Source organism: Trachinotus anak, unplaced genomic scaffold (assembly GCF_046630095.1).
Source record: "Trachinotus anak isolate AG129_WGS33_773 ecotype Australia unplaced genomic scaffold, CSIRO_AGI_Tana_v1 ptg000003l, whole genome shotgun sequence".
NCBI classification, from domain to species: domain Eukaryota; kingdom Metazoa; phylum Chordata; class Actinopteri; order Carangiformes; family Carangidae; genus Trachinotus; species Trachinotus anak.
Window position 1 is genome coordinate 23354363 of NW_027273854.1, and position 16769 is coordinate 23371131.

General features: G+C 40.0%; 1 protein-coding gene across 1 annotated transcript; it reads left to right on the forward strand.

Moving 5' to 3' along the window:
• The first annotated feature begins 13236 nt into the window (after nt 1-13236).
• On the forward strand, nt 13237-16270 carry LOC139608943 (protachykinin-like). The gene is made up of 5 exons (XM_071463105.1): nt 13237-13511; nt 15179-15275; nt 15467-15499; nt 15653-15706; nt 15911-16270. The coding sequence occupies exons 1-5, from the start codon at nt 13386-13388 to the stop codon at nt 15943-15945; spliced, it is 345 nt and encodes a 114-aa protein (XP_071319206.1). The 5' UTR covers nt 13237-13385; the 3' UTR covers nt 15946-16270.
• The last annotated feature ends 499 nt before the right edge of the window (nt 16271-16769 follow it).

Sequence of the window (16769 nt, forward strand, 5' to 3'; positions counted from 1 at the left end):
CAGAGAAATGCACACAGCCTGTATTCAGAAACTGAGCCTTAAAACGAACCATCAGGACTTCTGGAACTTTGTGATGTCACAACAAAGCAGTCACATGCCATGCCCCAAGCCCCGCCTACCTGGACCCACCATCCAACCTTTCAGGATTTTCTGTCTCTGAGTGTTTACCTGAAATCTGCTAGATTTTTATTTGATCACTCAGAAAACAGGAGAGAGGCTCAGATCCTCTCTTCTGATTGGCTGATTGACATGTTGTTACTAGAGCTCCAGAGAGAAGCCTGAGAGAGGAGATGTAAAACTACACTGAGGTGGTTTTTGGTTCTCAACACTTCAAATAAAACACAGGAAAGGGTAAAATATGGGACCTTTAAAGGAATTGCTCAAAATTTTGTCAAATAAAGCTAAGAGTAAGTTAAGGAAGTCTATCTTTATGTTCATTCACAATTCTTTATTGCTCTCGATCCACTTCTTGTAATCAGCTGACTTGGGGTGTATTCGGTAACATCAGATTTCGCCACAATCTCAACCAGCCAATCACGTTGTCACTGTCAAACTTTAAAATCTGTTCCCCCAGTCTTCTGCTGTCAGCTGTCATGTCAGTGTGTATTGCCATGACCCTCCTCAACACCGAGATCCAGATCTCCAGCATCCTCTTCCTCCCATCACCACCGCCACCACCACCAGTGACTGTTCACACAGCCTCACCCCCTTTTCACTTATAATGACATCATCAAGATGGGGTCTAATCACCAAAGACTTACAGGTGGCAATTTATGCTAATGGCAGTTTAATCGTCGACTCAGAATGAAGTCTGTTCTGATTGACTGATACCACTCTCAAGTTTATGTGTTATGTAAGTAAAACCACAACTTGCTGTTTTTACACTTTCCATACAGATTAAACAATCAACATATAATGTGCTAATTAGTGAGCTTTTGTAGGCGGATTTTGTTACCTCTGAACAGAGCCACACTAACCTGATAACCCACGACAACAACATACGTGATAGTAGCATCAATCAAATAAGCCTATTTCCAAGTGTCAGTCATTCCCTTTAATGTTTTACAGTGCTGACGTTGTTTATTGGGAAGACTGAACAAAGTAAAGCTCCATGAAGCTGAAAAAAATGTGTGTAATTACTTGTTAATTTACTTTCTTTCTCTCTTTGTCTTGTGTAAAGGCAACACTTTGAACAGTACAGAGTGCAGTTAACCAAAACAAACCAGCATTTGTTCCATGGAAGTGGTCCCAGGCCATGATACCATGAAGAAATTAGTGGCATGTATCTCTCCTCCTGACACAAATTCAATATATCTTTTAATGCATGTCAGTGGATTTAAGAAACCTTGAAAAAGCCGGTGTCTCAATAGGATTAATTCTTGTTTCAGTCCAGTAACGCATACATACATGTTTGCACATGCATCAGTAAATGACATGTGAGCTTACACGTGCACCACCCTAAGCCAACCACACTTATTTGATGCATGTTTATTTGCACACACAATGAAATACCCTCACACACATTCAAGCACGCTGCACACATGTCTCTATCTCTAAAGCCCCAGAAAGGCAAAGATCTCTGCAGCAAATGATTGAGCGATCTAATTACGAAGTGGAGGAAAGCATCCAGTCATGTTTACTACCAGTATTCATTACCTGTAGTAGTAGTGCTGCTCAACAGGAGGGATTTCAGCCAAGACCCGTAACATATGGAGCAAATTAACACAATATGGATTCAGCACTTCTGGGCTGGAACTGGGATGACAAGTTTGAGAAAGATACATACACTGTAAAATGCATAAACATACATAATGTTGCATACTCTCCTGAGGGAGCAATAGCTGTTTTTTGCCTTTTTTTCATGGACTGACAGCTTCTTTGGCTTTGCAGCATTTTCCTTTTTATTGTCTCTGTAAGAATAAGGCCATGTTCAGGAAACCAGGAGGAGATGGAAAACAACAACACCAGTACCCTGCAATATGATTGCAACCAGGAACTCAGTTTTACACTCTGGCTAACCCAGAGTGGTGCAGTTTGAGTTGTTCAAAACACTGAGATACAATAAAAAAAAATTAGAAATTTCTTAACTGCTCTGATGTAAATTTCATGGCTGGTGGGCCAACAAGTCCTCCAATTTGAACAACCATAGATGTTGTTTTTTCAGCCTTCTGATACAACCAAGTGGCAACCCACTGTGATGTCACCCATTGGTTTGGGAACTGCCCTTTTGAAGCTTTGAGGATGCAATTTGGTCATCGCCATCTTGGTTTTTTGAATCCAGAAGAAATGGGGTGGATCTGACCTGCTCTGTGCTGTATCCTAATTGTCAGGCAGGTTGTCATGTGTGGTACAGTCTGTCAATCACAAAGTAGCCATGCCCTAATGCATCCCCTGATTTATCATCTATCTTTCTCTAAATGGGACCATGATTTAAAAAATATACATCAGGGTGTATTGAAGGAGATACACCTGAAATAATGACCCTATGGAGGCAGGTGCACCAGAACTTCGTTGCTATGGATACTATAATAACAGTCATGGCTTGGTTAGGTTTAGAAGAAGATTGTGATTTGGGCTAAAATACATACTTCCTCAACATTAGATGATCTTTGTTGTCATGGTTACAATAACAACAACGTGGTTAACTTTGTCGAACAGTCATGGATAATAGAAACAACATAAACTGCTACTTTCACACAGGAATCGAACACTGTTCTTCGTGTCATATTCCTGTGTTTTGTTCACCCATCCATCCACCCCAACCTCCTCCTGACGTGGCCTTTGTCGCTCTATAAACTACGTCACCGCACTTTTCCCTTCACTCCTGTCAAAATTACGACAGCTACTAGATGTCACCTGGCAACAAAACCTAACTATGGATCATAATAATCTGCTGCACAGACGACCTATGGGCTCATTTTTTACATGAAGACAGTCTCAGAGGAGAGATTGTGGATTGCCAATGAACCTGAATTCACTGAACTTGTTGTACGCTAAAATATATGACTTAAAATCAATAAAAAATATCTAATAATTATAAATCAAATAACATAAATTATTTTTTTATAATATTAAGCCCAATAAGCCCTAAGATGCTCTATACCACTCAGCTCAGATTTATTACTGGGAATACCTACAGTACCCAACATTCCAACATTGATATAGATATTTATTCACAAAGCACTCTTAAATAAATGACCAAATGACCTCACTTCACCAGTAGACCTCAATAGAGGTGCTTATCAAACCCAGTCTCAGGACTGGACCACACTGCATGTTCCTCACGTCAGACTGCATTTAGATCTTGTGCTCTGTACTCATGGAATAACCTAAAATAAATATTGATTCCCTGGTAACTTTGGGACAATTTAGAAATAACTTTTAAGTTGTTTTTAAATCTTAGTGTCTTTGAATGTAATTGTTCTTATTAGGAATTAACTGTTGTGTTTCTGCTGTTTGGTCTGTTTTGTGACTAATCTTTGCATCATTGAAAACATGTGTCACCCTTCCATGTACCCCTGAGAAAATAAAGAAAGCTTGATGATGATGATGATGATTATATTGTTCATGGTGGTCAGGGGTATATACTTCTACTTCTGCATAATTTAACTATTTACTTTATTTCCCATTAAGTCAAATAAGCTAGCCTCTATGCAGGCATGGGGTTGTGGCTGTGGGTTTACATATAATCCAAAGAGTTGTAGTTGGTGGGGACTGGGTGCTCTACCTTGTTGTGGCTCTACTTTGTGATTGGGCATAATTAAATCTTTACAATGAAAATGTGCAGCTTTAATTGCTCTGGTAGATAAGAATAAAAAAGACAAACAGCTAGAGACACTGGTGAACAACAAAGAGGCAGATAGACACTGGGAGAGACACTTTTGGCAAAAACAGACCACAGCATAAACAAAGTAAAGAATGATATGAAGTTGTGTTCAAAAAGTAGTCTTGTGCTATCAAGCAATGCCAAATTCAAGGGAGCGGTTCAAGTGTGCCAGTGCTTTTCTTTGTTTGTGATTGTCTGTGCTGGTGCCTTGGTCGGGTGCCTATACCTCGCTCATTTGAGTTTGCATCTGCAATATTTGCTGTAGAGCCAGACAGAAAGACAGAGAGAGAGAGTCAGGGAGAGAGAGAAAGAGAGAAAGAGAGAGAGAGATGAATGAGGTCAGATGAAGAGGGGGGAAAGGTGAGATGAGTCTGATCAGACAAATAAAAGCTGATTGGATTTGCAGTGAAATGACTGGCACCATAATAAGATGTAGCCTCATGTCACGCCCAATCCTGGACCTGCGTATTCCTTTCAATTGTTACCAGCCCCTTGTCATGTACAGGGAGGTGACACAAAAATGCGCCCTTTTCCTTTTGTTATACCAGTGTCATTTTGTATGAAATGACATATATAGAGGTGCATATGTAGACAAATGGAGGACAGGATGATAGGAGATATGCAACTGAAGTCAGCCAAAGTGAAATGTGCCGACGTATTCCCAACACTTTCTGACATGCATAAATCCAGTGGTGGGCAACATTTAAATAAAATAAAATAAAATAAAATAAAATAAAATAAAATAAAATAAAATAAAATAAAATAAAATAAAACCCTGAACAGAGTAAAAATGTGTTACAAGAAAAGCAAAAAAAACCAAAACAAAACAAAAAAAACCACAGTTTAATTATGTTTTCTGCTCTAGTGGTATCATTGGCCTAGCATTATTTCCAGCACCGAGCAGCAGTGTCATTAGCTAGATAAGTTAGTTTTTACAGGTTACATTACAAAGATTCTTGGTCAAGACTGAAACAGCCACATTCCTGCAACTATCTGGAGCGAGGGTGCTGACTTTTTTCCTGGCACACGCAGCTTTAGCCTCAGTTTTTCAGCACAATATCATCATCTGTGTAGCCACCATGTGTATATTTAAAATCATTTACAGGATTCCTATTTTGAGAATAATCAACTGGACACATTAAAAAGCCCACTGGAAACAGATAGAGTTCTGACATTAGGATTAGAGTAGATTAGCACTGTGTCCCAGTTCAGGGGCCACATACTTCGGAGGAGTCAGTCTACGAAGGTGTGGCCCTTCGTAGACATTGTGGACTGCGAATGAGACATCTGGCCTTTAGAGGATTTTTTTTTGTTTTTGTTTTCAGAAAACCTTGGTTTTAACAGTTGTACTGTTAGCCCATTATTTACATTAAAGTGAAATCCTCAGCTCTCTGTCAGTGTTGTTTGCCGTCATATTATTTTCATTACCGTGCTGGTAAACAAATCAATCTTGGAATTTGTTGGGCCTCGTTGGAGCCTTCATTACCCGTTTGTCAGCTGCATTTTAGGGAGCCTTCGAAATGGGACAGCCTAGTCGTGCCGCTGTGACCTCTGAAGGATGTGGCCCCTGAATTGGGACAGATTGATAGGATGTGGTTAATCAAGTCTGCTAGCAATGGTAGTTATTTCAGCAGACAAAGTTAGAAAGAAATGGAAGTTACCCCACATTTCAAGTGGTAATTCTGCTGCTGTTGTCATTGTAAACAGTATACAGGTATGTATGTGCTGAGAGAGAGCAGGAAGCTTGACCAGTGCTTGAGAGCTGACAGTGAAGATGAAATAATCGTCCAGTGACTACACAGTGTGAAATAGATTTTCTAGAAGCATATGTTTTGGTTGTTTCTTTGACTGTATTATTTTTCCTCTTCTTCTTCTTCTTCTTCTTCTTCTGGGTATCATTGTTGTGATTTAATATAACACAATACAATACATTACACAATACAATACATTACAATGATGATTATAATTATAATCATCATTGTAACCTGGCTTTATTGGCTCTTCAGCACCTTCCAAGCAACAGAGTCGTAAGGACATGGGAGAAAGAGTAATAAGCAATTAGCTTTAAGTGGATTAGAGAAATTTTGCAGTGTTTGCACTTCCCACCAGGTGTGTTGCTCTGTGCTTGTCCCTGGAGAAAGAGGTGACAACCAGAGTGATGTCTCTTATTTTGTTTGCCAAAAACTGCTCCCTTGGTAGTTAACTAGATTTAAGCTTGGCTGCTATATCTTTGTCCACAGACTGTTCGCAGTAGTCACAGTAAACAGCAAAAGCAAAGAGAGAAAAAAGAAAGAATGGATCAGGAGCTAAGAAAAGGGAAAATAAATTTTGAATCATCTTTATTTCATAAAAAGATTTCTTCAAAGTCTGTGTTAGACCCTTTAAAAATCGAATTAGAAGCAGTAGAAATAACAACACCTGTCTGTATACAAAAGGTGCCTGTACAACTTTCACATTACATCCACTGAGAACAAACATCTTTAAGAGCTGCAGGACTCAAATGATCTGCGGTGACTTTTACCCCAGTGGCATCCTTAATGATCGTTGCTGCATTGTGGGCTGATGCCACCAAGATAATGTCAGTGCTGCTAATATGCTTCCAGGGAAAAACCCAGAGCTCGAATCATGCCTTTAAAAAATACTAAATCAAAATCCACATGTTGCTCATCTTGCACAGCTCATCCTGCAGGGTCGAATCTCTCCCAGAGCTCAGAGCAGACAGCCAGCGCTCAAATCTGGGGTTTTCAGGGAACAAGTGACAGCATCGCTTCAGTGACGACATTTTACACACTGTGCTTCTGTAGGATGTTGTTAAGTTTTTATGTCCATATGATCTTCACTGTGTTGTATTTATAATTGTCTTTCCCACTCCAGGGCCTGATAGTAAATGTGGGAAGCAATGCGGTTTCTTTCTGAGTTGATGCAGTGCTGCTTGAATTAGCGCAGGTATGAAACCCAGCAGCGTTATTAGTCTAATCTGACCCCAAGCGTCTCCTCTGAGACCTTTAACGGCAAGCAACAGCTGAATGTGACTGAAGCTGAAAATAGGAGCAGAGGGCTGCTTTCTTGGTTGATATTGACGACCGCCAAGTGACACCAATAGAGATGGAGATGGCTGGTTAGGGAAACACACAGGTCCTTTTATTAGGGTTCTCTGTTATTAATGAACAAGTCAGTGATTCTCATTAAGATCTCCAAACTCACTTCATTTTTGCCACACTAATGGCATCTAGCAACGATCCTGGTCTGTCAGTCAGTCCATCACTATGTTCCAACAACTGTTGCATGGACATTCCTGGTCCCTTGAGGATGAATGCTTATTTTCCTTTACCACCACAATGAGGTTAATATTTGTGGTTTGATAATACTTTGTGGAAGAGAACCCTTTGGAATTAATTGAATAATTTTTTTTTTTTTGTGCCTTGGCACTGGTGACAGCCAGAGCCGGATGCATGTTGTTTTTTTTAGGTGTGTGTCTCATTCTTGTGGACATGATATCTCAGTAACATCTTGATGAAACTTCTTCAAATTTGGCACCAACATTCACTTGGAATTAATTACAAACTGATTATATTTTGGAGGTCAAAGGTTAAGGGCACGGTGACCTCACAAAAGACGATTTTGACCTTGTGAACATGATATCTCCATAACACCTTGAGGTAATTTCTTCAAATTTGGCGCAAAAGTTCACTTGGACTCAAGGATGAACTGATTAGATTTTGGTGATAATAATAGTCAAAGGTCAAGGTCACAGTCATCTCAGAAGACTTAGTTTTGGCCTTGTGAGCGCAATATCTCAGTAACACCCAAGACTTCACAAACAATTATGACAAAATTTCACACAAATGGTTAATATTTTATATGACTCTGGACAAATAAGGATGTAATCTGAAACTAGTCTGAGTGGTGGAGGTACAACCACAAGGCAGTAATTCTAGTTTTTAAGGTATTATCGTATATCCAATCGTGAAGTAGGGTGGAGGGAGAATCATGAACAGCTCTACATCATCGAGGGGAAAATTAATTTCAGAGTTTATCAAGGTATCTTATGTGATGATATCAGGATGGCTGACCACCTGCTGAAGCTGAGAAGAAGCAGAAAAATGACTCTAAACACAGTAATAAATCTACAACAGAATAACTTCAAACTGAAAAATGGATGAAATCTGAGCTGGAGATGTGCTGTGAGAAAGAATGGTCCAGAATTCCTCCTGAACATTGTTCAGGTCTGATTTGCAACTTTTGAGGTTTTCACTGCCACTGCCACCTATTAAATCTGAGGGTTCACTTACTTTTTCCAGCAGCGCTATGAATGTTTAATGAGTGTGTTCTATGAAGACACGAGAGATTATAATTGCCTGTGGGTCTTTACCTTAAGCGCATGTGTTTGTCTATAATAACTCAAGGGTTCACATGCTTTTCCTTCCATTTTCAAATTAGCTTCAGAAAATAATAAAATTCTGAGGATTATTCTACATTTGGCAAAGGTATCCCTTCTTTCTCATATAGAATTACATTGTAAATGTTTTAGGTATCTATGAGATTGGCTGAAAATTATGACATTTACAATGTATGAATTTATTTACTTATTTTTTCAAAAAATTGGCCAATCACAGAAAAGGAGGCAGGAAAATTAAGTATTTCTATCCTGCTATTAATGAAATTACTGTAATTATAAGCTTCCAGTGACTTTCAGCTTAATATATCTGCAGTCAGAGAAATATTCTGTGATACAAACACAGACACACTGCCCACATTTTTTATTATTGTTACTATAACTGAAGCCCAACATAGATCCTCAAACCATCAAAACTCACTGACGTCATTTTCAACATGAACAATCATTTCAACAATTATGGAAGTCACTTAATTATCATGGTAGAATGGTTAAACATAACTGAGGTAATGATGATTGATGATTTTGTCCTGTGAACCATGCAGCGGGCCAGCGTCATGTCAAGGTGGGTGGTCTCCAGTATTCAGGACAGTGCAGGTGTTTCACTAAAGGAAAGATAGTTTTTACAAGAAAAACAAAACAGAAAAAAAAACATCACATACATTTTGCTGGCGCTGTTTGACACACTTTTAATTACATTTCAGTGCTAATGACATGAAACACAGGACAATACAGGACAATAGATGGTCACACCAAACCCAAACTGAAACGTGATAATCTATACCTCTAACTATTAATCTGAGGCAGCAAGGAAACCAAGGACCAAAAACTAATGCAAAATATGAACATATAACATTAACACATTAACAGAAACACTAGGAATCAAACTGAACAGGTAATCCATGCTGGAACACAACAGACAAACCAACAAAGACAGAGGGGAAGACAGAGACTTAGATACACGAGGGAGATAAGGCTGACTGAACACAGGTGAAACACATTAGGGCGGGGAAATCACAGCGGAGGGAAAAGATAGGAAAAACACAATGGGAAATCACTCATAAGAAATATTCCCTTCAGGACAGATCATAACATTTAGGTTCAAAACTGAAATATCTGATCAACTATTGGGTGGATTGGCAGGAAAAAAAAAAAAAAATTCATTGTGCCAAAATGATGAAGCCAAATGACTTCGGTGATCCCTTGATTTCCTCCTGAGATCAGCATTGGTAATTTTGAGTGAAATAACCCAACAAATATTTGATTGGTTATCATGAAATTTGTCGGGGAAATTCATGAGCTACACAGGATGCCTCAGAATAACTTCCCAATATCATCATCTGGTCAAAACTTTAATTTGTATAGTGCTTTGGTTTACGACCAAACAAACGGCATTCCCATAAGCCTCAGCTGTACTTGTGTTGTGATAATCAACAAGTGTTAGCATGCTAACACACTAAGCTAAGACAATGAACACAGTAAGCATTGGTTTACCTTGTAAGGATCAGCATGTTAGCATTATCATTTGTGTCATTAGCATTTAGCCCAGAGCAAGGGGTCTGAGTTGCTTGCATGGCATGGTAGACTATACGTCTTTTTAAGCCTTAAAGGCTTTAATGATGTCTTTCTTCATTAAAGTTTCATTCATAAGTGTCAAGAACAGAATGATCCAGTTTTCCTCTCAAAAGGTCCTGATTGTCAAAGGAGACTGATTGTAATTCTTTAGAGGAGCTGCTATCAAAACAATGAGCCGACTAACTGAGAAACTCCAACCACTGTCATTAGAATAAGGACGGGGATGCATGAATGACTGATCAGTGGTCAGCTGTAGTTCTGTAATGAATGTCAAAGGTTAAAGGTGACTGATTGAGGGTCAGCTCCACACTGAACTGAAATAGGCAGGTATGGGTGAATAAAACACTTTGATGGGACTCTGGTGATGTGTTGCTCCCCTCAGACGGAGGGTGTCAATTTTCATCAAAATATATGTTGAGATAATGATAATAAAGAACATGTAACAGGTACTTTGATGAACACATATAAACATTTGGAAGCGCACACCACATATGACGTATTTACAATCAGTTGTCTCCAGTCAGATACAGTATAAAGAACACCTTCATTTTGAGACTGACGTCAGGGTCATCCTGCAACACATTACAAACAACATTTAAATAAGATGAGTAAGACAGCATTTGATGACACAGAAGGTGAACAGCTGGTTGTCAGTTCACTAAAAGTGGAGCAGATGAAATTTCTGATCTGATTGGGTGCTTGAAACCTATCATTATCTGTCTGACATATGCATGCACAGCTTCTCAGATCGTGTACAGAGATATTAGTCAAGATGTGGTGTGTGTACATCTGTAGAGATCCTGTGTCTGTCTGTGTGTGCATGTTTCACCCACCTCTGTGAATTAAACTCTAACTCCACTGCGTGTATCTGCATCTAATTTCCTCTATACCCCTTCATCCCCTGCTTTCAGTAAACCAGGAGGAAGTGAGTCCTTCGAGAAGCTCAGAAAACTCACTTGTGATGATAAAGGTGAAGAGTCAGAGTGGCTGATCCCTGGGCAGCTGTTTGTGTAGAGTGTGAGTTTGTTTATGGCCCCAGATAATTGCACTGGTTCTTGTAAAAATGTTGATGCAAAAGTAAAATATAAAAAAAAAATTCCACCTCTCCTCTTTTGTGATTGCAGCATCCGTCTGTCAAATGACATTTATGCTGACATATAAAAGGACTGTAAGGTAGCAGTTCTGAGGCTGCACGCAGTGTTTTGAACTACATGGTAACATCAGCATACTAACTGAACATTCAGACCAAAAGAGGCAAGAATGTCAAAGTGACCAGAGGTTATTCATTGTCTAAGTTATTCATTTTCTAAGTCTCTTGGCGGTGAGCAGCGGCCTGCCAGTTGGCGGCACATCTTGAACGATGTGGGCATCAAAAAAAGTCCAGGGAATGTAATGAGCTATGATGTGGTTCAGCAGCAACCATCAAAATGTAGAAGTGCTCCACTCTGGAGAAGACGAAAGAACGCAACCGTATGTATACTTATGTTTCCAGCAAACATTTGTCACCAAACACAGTGGAGGAGATTTTGATAGCCACTGTGATTTTGATAACCACACCTCCCATCCTTTGCAACGTGTCCCTGTTTTCTTACAGGGGAGGGGGAAGAAAAACTAGAATTACCATGGTTAGGTGCCTCCACCACTCAGACTAGTTTCGGACTGTTTGTCCAGAATCATATAAAATATAAACCATTTGTATGAAATTTTGTCATAATTACTCTGTGAAGTCTTGAGTTATGGCTAAAAAGTGTTTTGCAAGGTCATGCTGACCTTAACCTCTAATCAGTTCATCCTTAAGTTGAATTCCTTTGAGGTAGCATATTATAAAGATATTGCTTTCACAAGGCCAAAACTGTGTTTTGGAAGGTCACAAGTGGAAACACCATAACAGAGCCACTGGATCCCCTCAGTGAGGGGGTCAAGCATTCAGACCTGCACAGTTCTTTTAATGCACGCCACGTTGGCAGTCACCACTTGTGGAGACAATGGTGAAGGATGACTCCTGTGACCGTATCATGTTTATCCACGGTTCTGTAGACCACTGCCTCTTGTTATTGCACCAGTGAACTCTCAAATGTGTATTCATCTTTGTCATGAGGGGTTCATGCACTGCAACCCTGCTGTAATGTCCCTCTCTATGCAATTACTGACGGTCTGTTGTTGCTGACGGTCTGGTCACGTCCTGCACTGACATTCTCTGTCACCTGAGGAAGAGCCGCTCTTCTGTTTTTCCTCACATATCACATTAAGGCACGAGTATCATGGTCATCTAATGTGCACTTATAATCACAATGTCCAACCCTATTTACTGACGTCTTTCCCATGGATCTCAATACAGATGTCACTTTAGTCACTGTTCCCACTGAAAAACGAGCCCGTTGAACAGTTTTTGTGACTGAACCTCTGGGCATCCATGTCCAAACAATAAAGTCTTTCAGATCATTCCCCCCCCTTCGTCTCAACACTAAATCTGAATCAGCTGGGCCTGCTCAGCATTTTTTATACCTGCCACAGAGCATGACTGGATGTTAATTGTTTAATTGCATTCAGGTGCAGTTCACCTGAATGCAACACGGTGAAGGACGACTCATCTGACCGTATCACATTTATTCACATCTCTGTAAACCAGCGCTTCTGATTTTCACACCGCTGAACTTTCAAATGTGCATTCATCAATTTGTAATGTATGGTTCAGTCCATACGGGAAGCAGGAAGTTTTTCCTTTCATATGTCATCAGTTTTTGGGTTTTTTGCATCGACCACAGAGCAAGAGGAAGAGATGCATTCTTGTCAAAGGTTGTTGCTGCTGTGATTATCTAAAGTATAAATTCATCATGCCGCCGTGACGCCCACCTGCAGAGTCACACAAACAAAGCACGAACACATCACAGCTGAAAATCAAATAGCACCTGGAGAAGGTGACACAAGCCATAAACATGACACAAAACATGATTGCGATCTGGTTCTGGTTTGAAGGCAGATCTTAAAATGGAAAATCTACCGGTGATGGTTTCATTTGTGATTTGGTTTGGCACATTGCGGCTTTCAACCTGTAAAATAAAGCATGTCCTGTCTTTGCCTGTGGCCCTGTTTTCCCCTTCCTTGTCGTTCATTGACCTGATAACTCAAACACACACAGGTGTGTCATACATCAGTTTTCATGCTCCACTCTGTTCATTCATACCATACTTTGCTTCTTGATAAGCTCATCAATCAATCATGTGGGCAAAGGAAAAAATCACAGGTGAGTAACAGAGACAAACAAATCAGCACATCCATCCTTCACAGTTTGTGTTCAGTTAGATAAGATAAAGTTTGCTCACTGACTACGCACATCACGTCTGAGTCAGACAAAGGAGGCAGGATATATTCCCTTTAATATGAGGCTGGAGGAAATGGGGAGGAGCGAGGAGGGGGGGGTGGGGGGGGGGGTTATAAGAGTAAAGGGAGACCTTCACTCAGGAGCAACAAGAAGAAAACACACACTGCTTTGGTTTGAAGTTACTTGGCTCCTTTATGCGTCCACATCGGGGAAGTTTCTCTTGACCATCTGCGGCCGCTCTGATCTTGGCGAACCTTAGGTGAGCGATGGAGGCTCTGAAGTTTGTGGTCGTGCTGCTGGTGGTCGTGTTCGTGCAGGTTTTCGGCGCGCTGGGGACTCCAATGTCCAGCGAAGAGGAAGACGGGGAGATCTGGACCGTGGAGAACTGGCAGGTAAAAAAAAAAAAAAATCCTTAGAGACTGATTTTTCTTGGCGTTTTAGCTCTATAGAGAATAAACAGAGAAATGGGGGAAGAGCTCTAATGGAATTAAACATGAACTTTCCTAGTGCATGGTGTTAGAATCCAAACATATACTGACTCAGATTTTAAAACACCTGCGGAACTTAATTTTAGCATTTTTTTTTTATGAGTTTATGTTTTCTCCGTCCTAGAGTCTAAACCTAAATTAAACTATTGTTCTGCGTCTCCACCGTCAAGTGAAGCCAGTGTAATCATCTGATTGGGACCCGTTTCAGCACCACGGAGAGCTCCACACGGTCAGAGGCGTCAGGCGGACCGGCTGAAGGGTCAGCACCGTCTCAGCACAGGAGCAAATCAGCCGCTGCAAGAAAAACTAGCTTCAGCTGGAACATGTATATTCAGGTTTTCCTCCTTTAAATGTTTATCATTCCTATTCTGACATTATCACCAGCCAACCTGTAGAAAAGTTTTTAAGTGATATCTTTTCCCTTTGTCACAAACTGAACATTTGATGAGTCACAAAATAGAGATGGGCTCTGAGAAACATATAGGCTGTCCTTTTTTTTTTTCTTTTTCTTTTTGCCAAAAGTAATTCTCCAACAAAGAAAAGTGTTATCCTGCATAACTGCAATCAGAGAGCGAGAGAGAGAGATAGAGAGAGAGAGAGAGAGTCTGTGTGTTAGTCGGAGCGAAGTCAACAGACGCAGGCGACTTCGCCTGGGGCCGCGCGAACTGAGGTGAAGACGCGTCACTCGAAAAACAATCGCGCGTATCCCGGGGCGTCATGGGTCTGTTTGATAAACCTACTGCGACAAGAGTCAAAAAAAATAGAGGGAGACTGTTGGAAAATAAGAGAGAGAACTGGAGTTTCTGGTGAGATCACACACACACACACAGACACACACACCACAAAAACTCAGGCACTCACACACACAGGTCGTTTCCTAGCTGCAAGAGTTCACCCAGAAATCCAAAATGACACAACACCACCAATCACAGTGTCAATACCTATCACATCTACAGAGCAGACATAAATCTGTTGTATTTAACCATGTTCTACAGCTGGAGTCTGGAGATGCCAAACAATAATAATCATCATCATTTTCTGTATCTGGCTTCTGCAACATTCAAAATATCAACTCAAAACAATGTTTATGAGCAAATCTTATAAAAATAGTAAAGGCCATGAAGTATCAAGGTGATGAAACAATGATGAGTATGTTTTTTTCAACCTTGTAAGAGACTCAGGGGTGTTGAGGACCCGAAGCACAACACTAGGGTTAAGATGGGAAGAAGTGCAAACATGAAGTGATGACAGTTAATGGCCAAATATAGAAAACGGATTAAGCAGATGAGTTGGTGAGGAGGTTGTAAGAGGCTTTTAGTGTAAAGTCAGAAGCATTTAGATCATATATAGTAGCCCACTTTCATTTATGTTCATGTACACAAGCTCGTGACATCCTAACCTGTGTGATGAGCACTGCTCCATCTCTGCACCAACTCTCCCAGTCCATCAGACAGCAGAGACTGGAGGATTTAAAGGAGGAGTAGCTTCAACTTCAAACATTTGTGTAGAAGTGATAAATCCTATCTGCCGTGTGTGTGTGTGTGTGTGTGTGTGTGTGTGTGTGTGTTCAGGGCTACCCACTAGAGAGAGGAATAACCATTCGGCTGGCAGACCTCATCAAGCGGTCCAAAGCACAGCAGTTTCACGGCCTGATGGGAAGGAGCTCTGGTAAACAAGCAAATAAACAAACACATAATTGAACTTCATGGGGATTTTATAGTTGATTTACTGTGTCTTGTAGTAGCCACATTGTACTTGGTGGTGCAGTAACATATGTATAATGTTCCCTCTGAAGCTCACAGTTTCCCTCTTGTACTGTTTATCGTCACTACAACATTTTAATCTCCTCTTTATTTCAGGTGCATCTCAACCCGTGAGACTGGGCAGGAAAAGTGAGTATAATTACACCACAAGAAAGGCTTTTGTATTGTTTTGTGTTTTCTTCTCTTTTTTTTTAGATTACCAACAGTTTCAGGGTAATTTAGTCTCTTTTGACCCTCCTGAAACTATTTTTCTTCTCTGTCGTGCCTTTCTGTCTGCTTCAGGAAATAAAGGGGAGATGTTTGTTGGACTCATGGGCAGAAGGAGTTTAGGTGGAGGTAATGCAAGCTCTTTAATTTAAATTTAAATTTCCAGGCAATGTAACATTGGTGTAGGAACTACAATTATGAAACTTTCCTCTTTTTCCAACAAATGCTGATCTTTGAGCAGGGGAATAATTCTGTTTAAAGATTGTTTTTACGTGTGCATTAACCCCTTATCTAATAACCCAATATTTTCCTTCTTTTCTCTCAATTTTCCAGATATGGAAGAGGAGTGGAAATCTGACTCTTATTAAAGATGAAAATGGAAACAAAAAAAAATCACCTTAACCATAATTACAGCTCTGATTCAACTATAATGTCCAATGCAGTCCTACGTTGTTGACCAGCAGGGCATAGAGTAACACACTCTGACAAGGACAGATGTTCTAAACATCTGTTGCAATCAACTCAAGTTAATTAAAGCTGCTGCAAATCATCGAGATCAACGTCTGTCCGTTACTGTTGAACTATAATCTAAATTGTTATTGCTAATATTTTTGTCATATTTAACATGTAAGCCTTATGTCTTTTAAGGGCGATTGCTTATTTCATTCAAATCAATTAAAGCTGATTACATTATCTGAATGTGTCTTCATTCTGTGGTGCTACAGTAGAGGATGATACTAGTGCATCAGAAAGTTAGTGAGTCAGTATCATTGCAGTGGTTCAGCATGATAAAACATTTACTTTACTGCTGATTTGAAAATGTTCATTGTTTGGGAAAAGAATAGAGACTCCATAGTATCATAATAGTGTCATAATTATTCAGAGGAATTAATAAAACCTTACTTTGTTCACATGGTTCACTTGCTTCACTCCATGTATGGTTATTTCTAACATTGTATTTGAAGAGAAAAGTTTTCCTCTTTATTTCTGATCACTGGGAAAAGGATGACAGCATCATGTCCTTTAAAGGAACACGCCAGTGATTTAGTACTGCACCTCCTGAAATATAAGGGTCTGACAGATTTAAAAAAAGAAGGGTCATAACTAAAGCAGCGGAGGCCAACATGTCCTGATTTTCAGTCACTACTATGGGTCAAACTCTAAAAACACTGGAAACTGCATTTCCCATAAT

Excerpts from the sequence above, each read along its gene's own strand:
- LOC139608943 (XM_071463105.1), top strand. The coding sequence starts at position 13,386 with ATGGAGGCTCTGAAGTTTGTGGTCGTGCTGCTGGTGGTCGTGTTCGTG. Across the intron at positions 15,276-15,466 it reads CCTGATGGGAAGGAGCTCTG|GTGCATCTCAACCCGTGAGA; the intron begins GTAAACAAGCAA and ends TCTTTATTTCAG. Across the intron at positions 15,707-15,910 it reads CAGAAGGAGTTTAGGTGGAG|ATATGGAAGAGGAGTGGAAA; the intron begins GTAATGCAAGCT and ends TCAATTTTCCAG.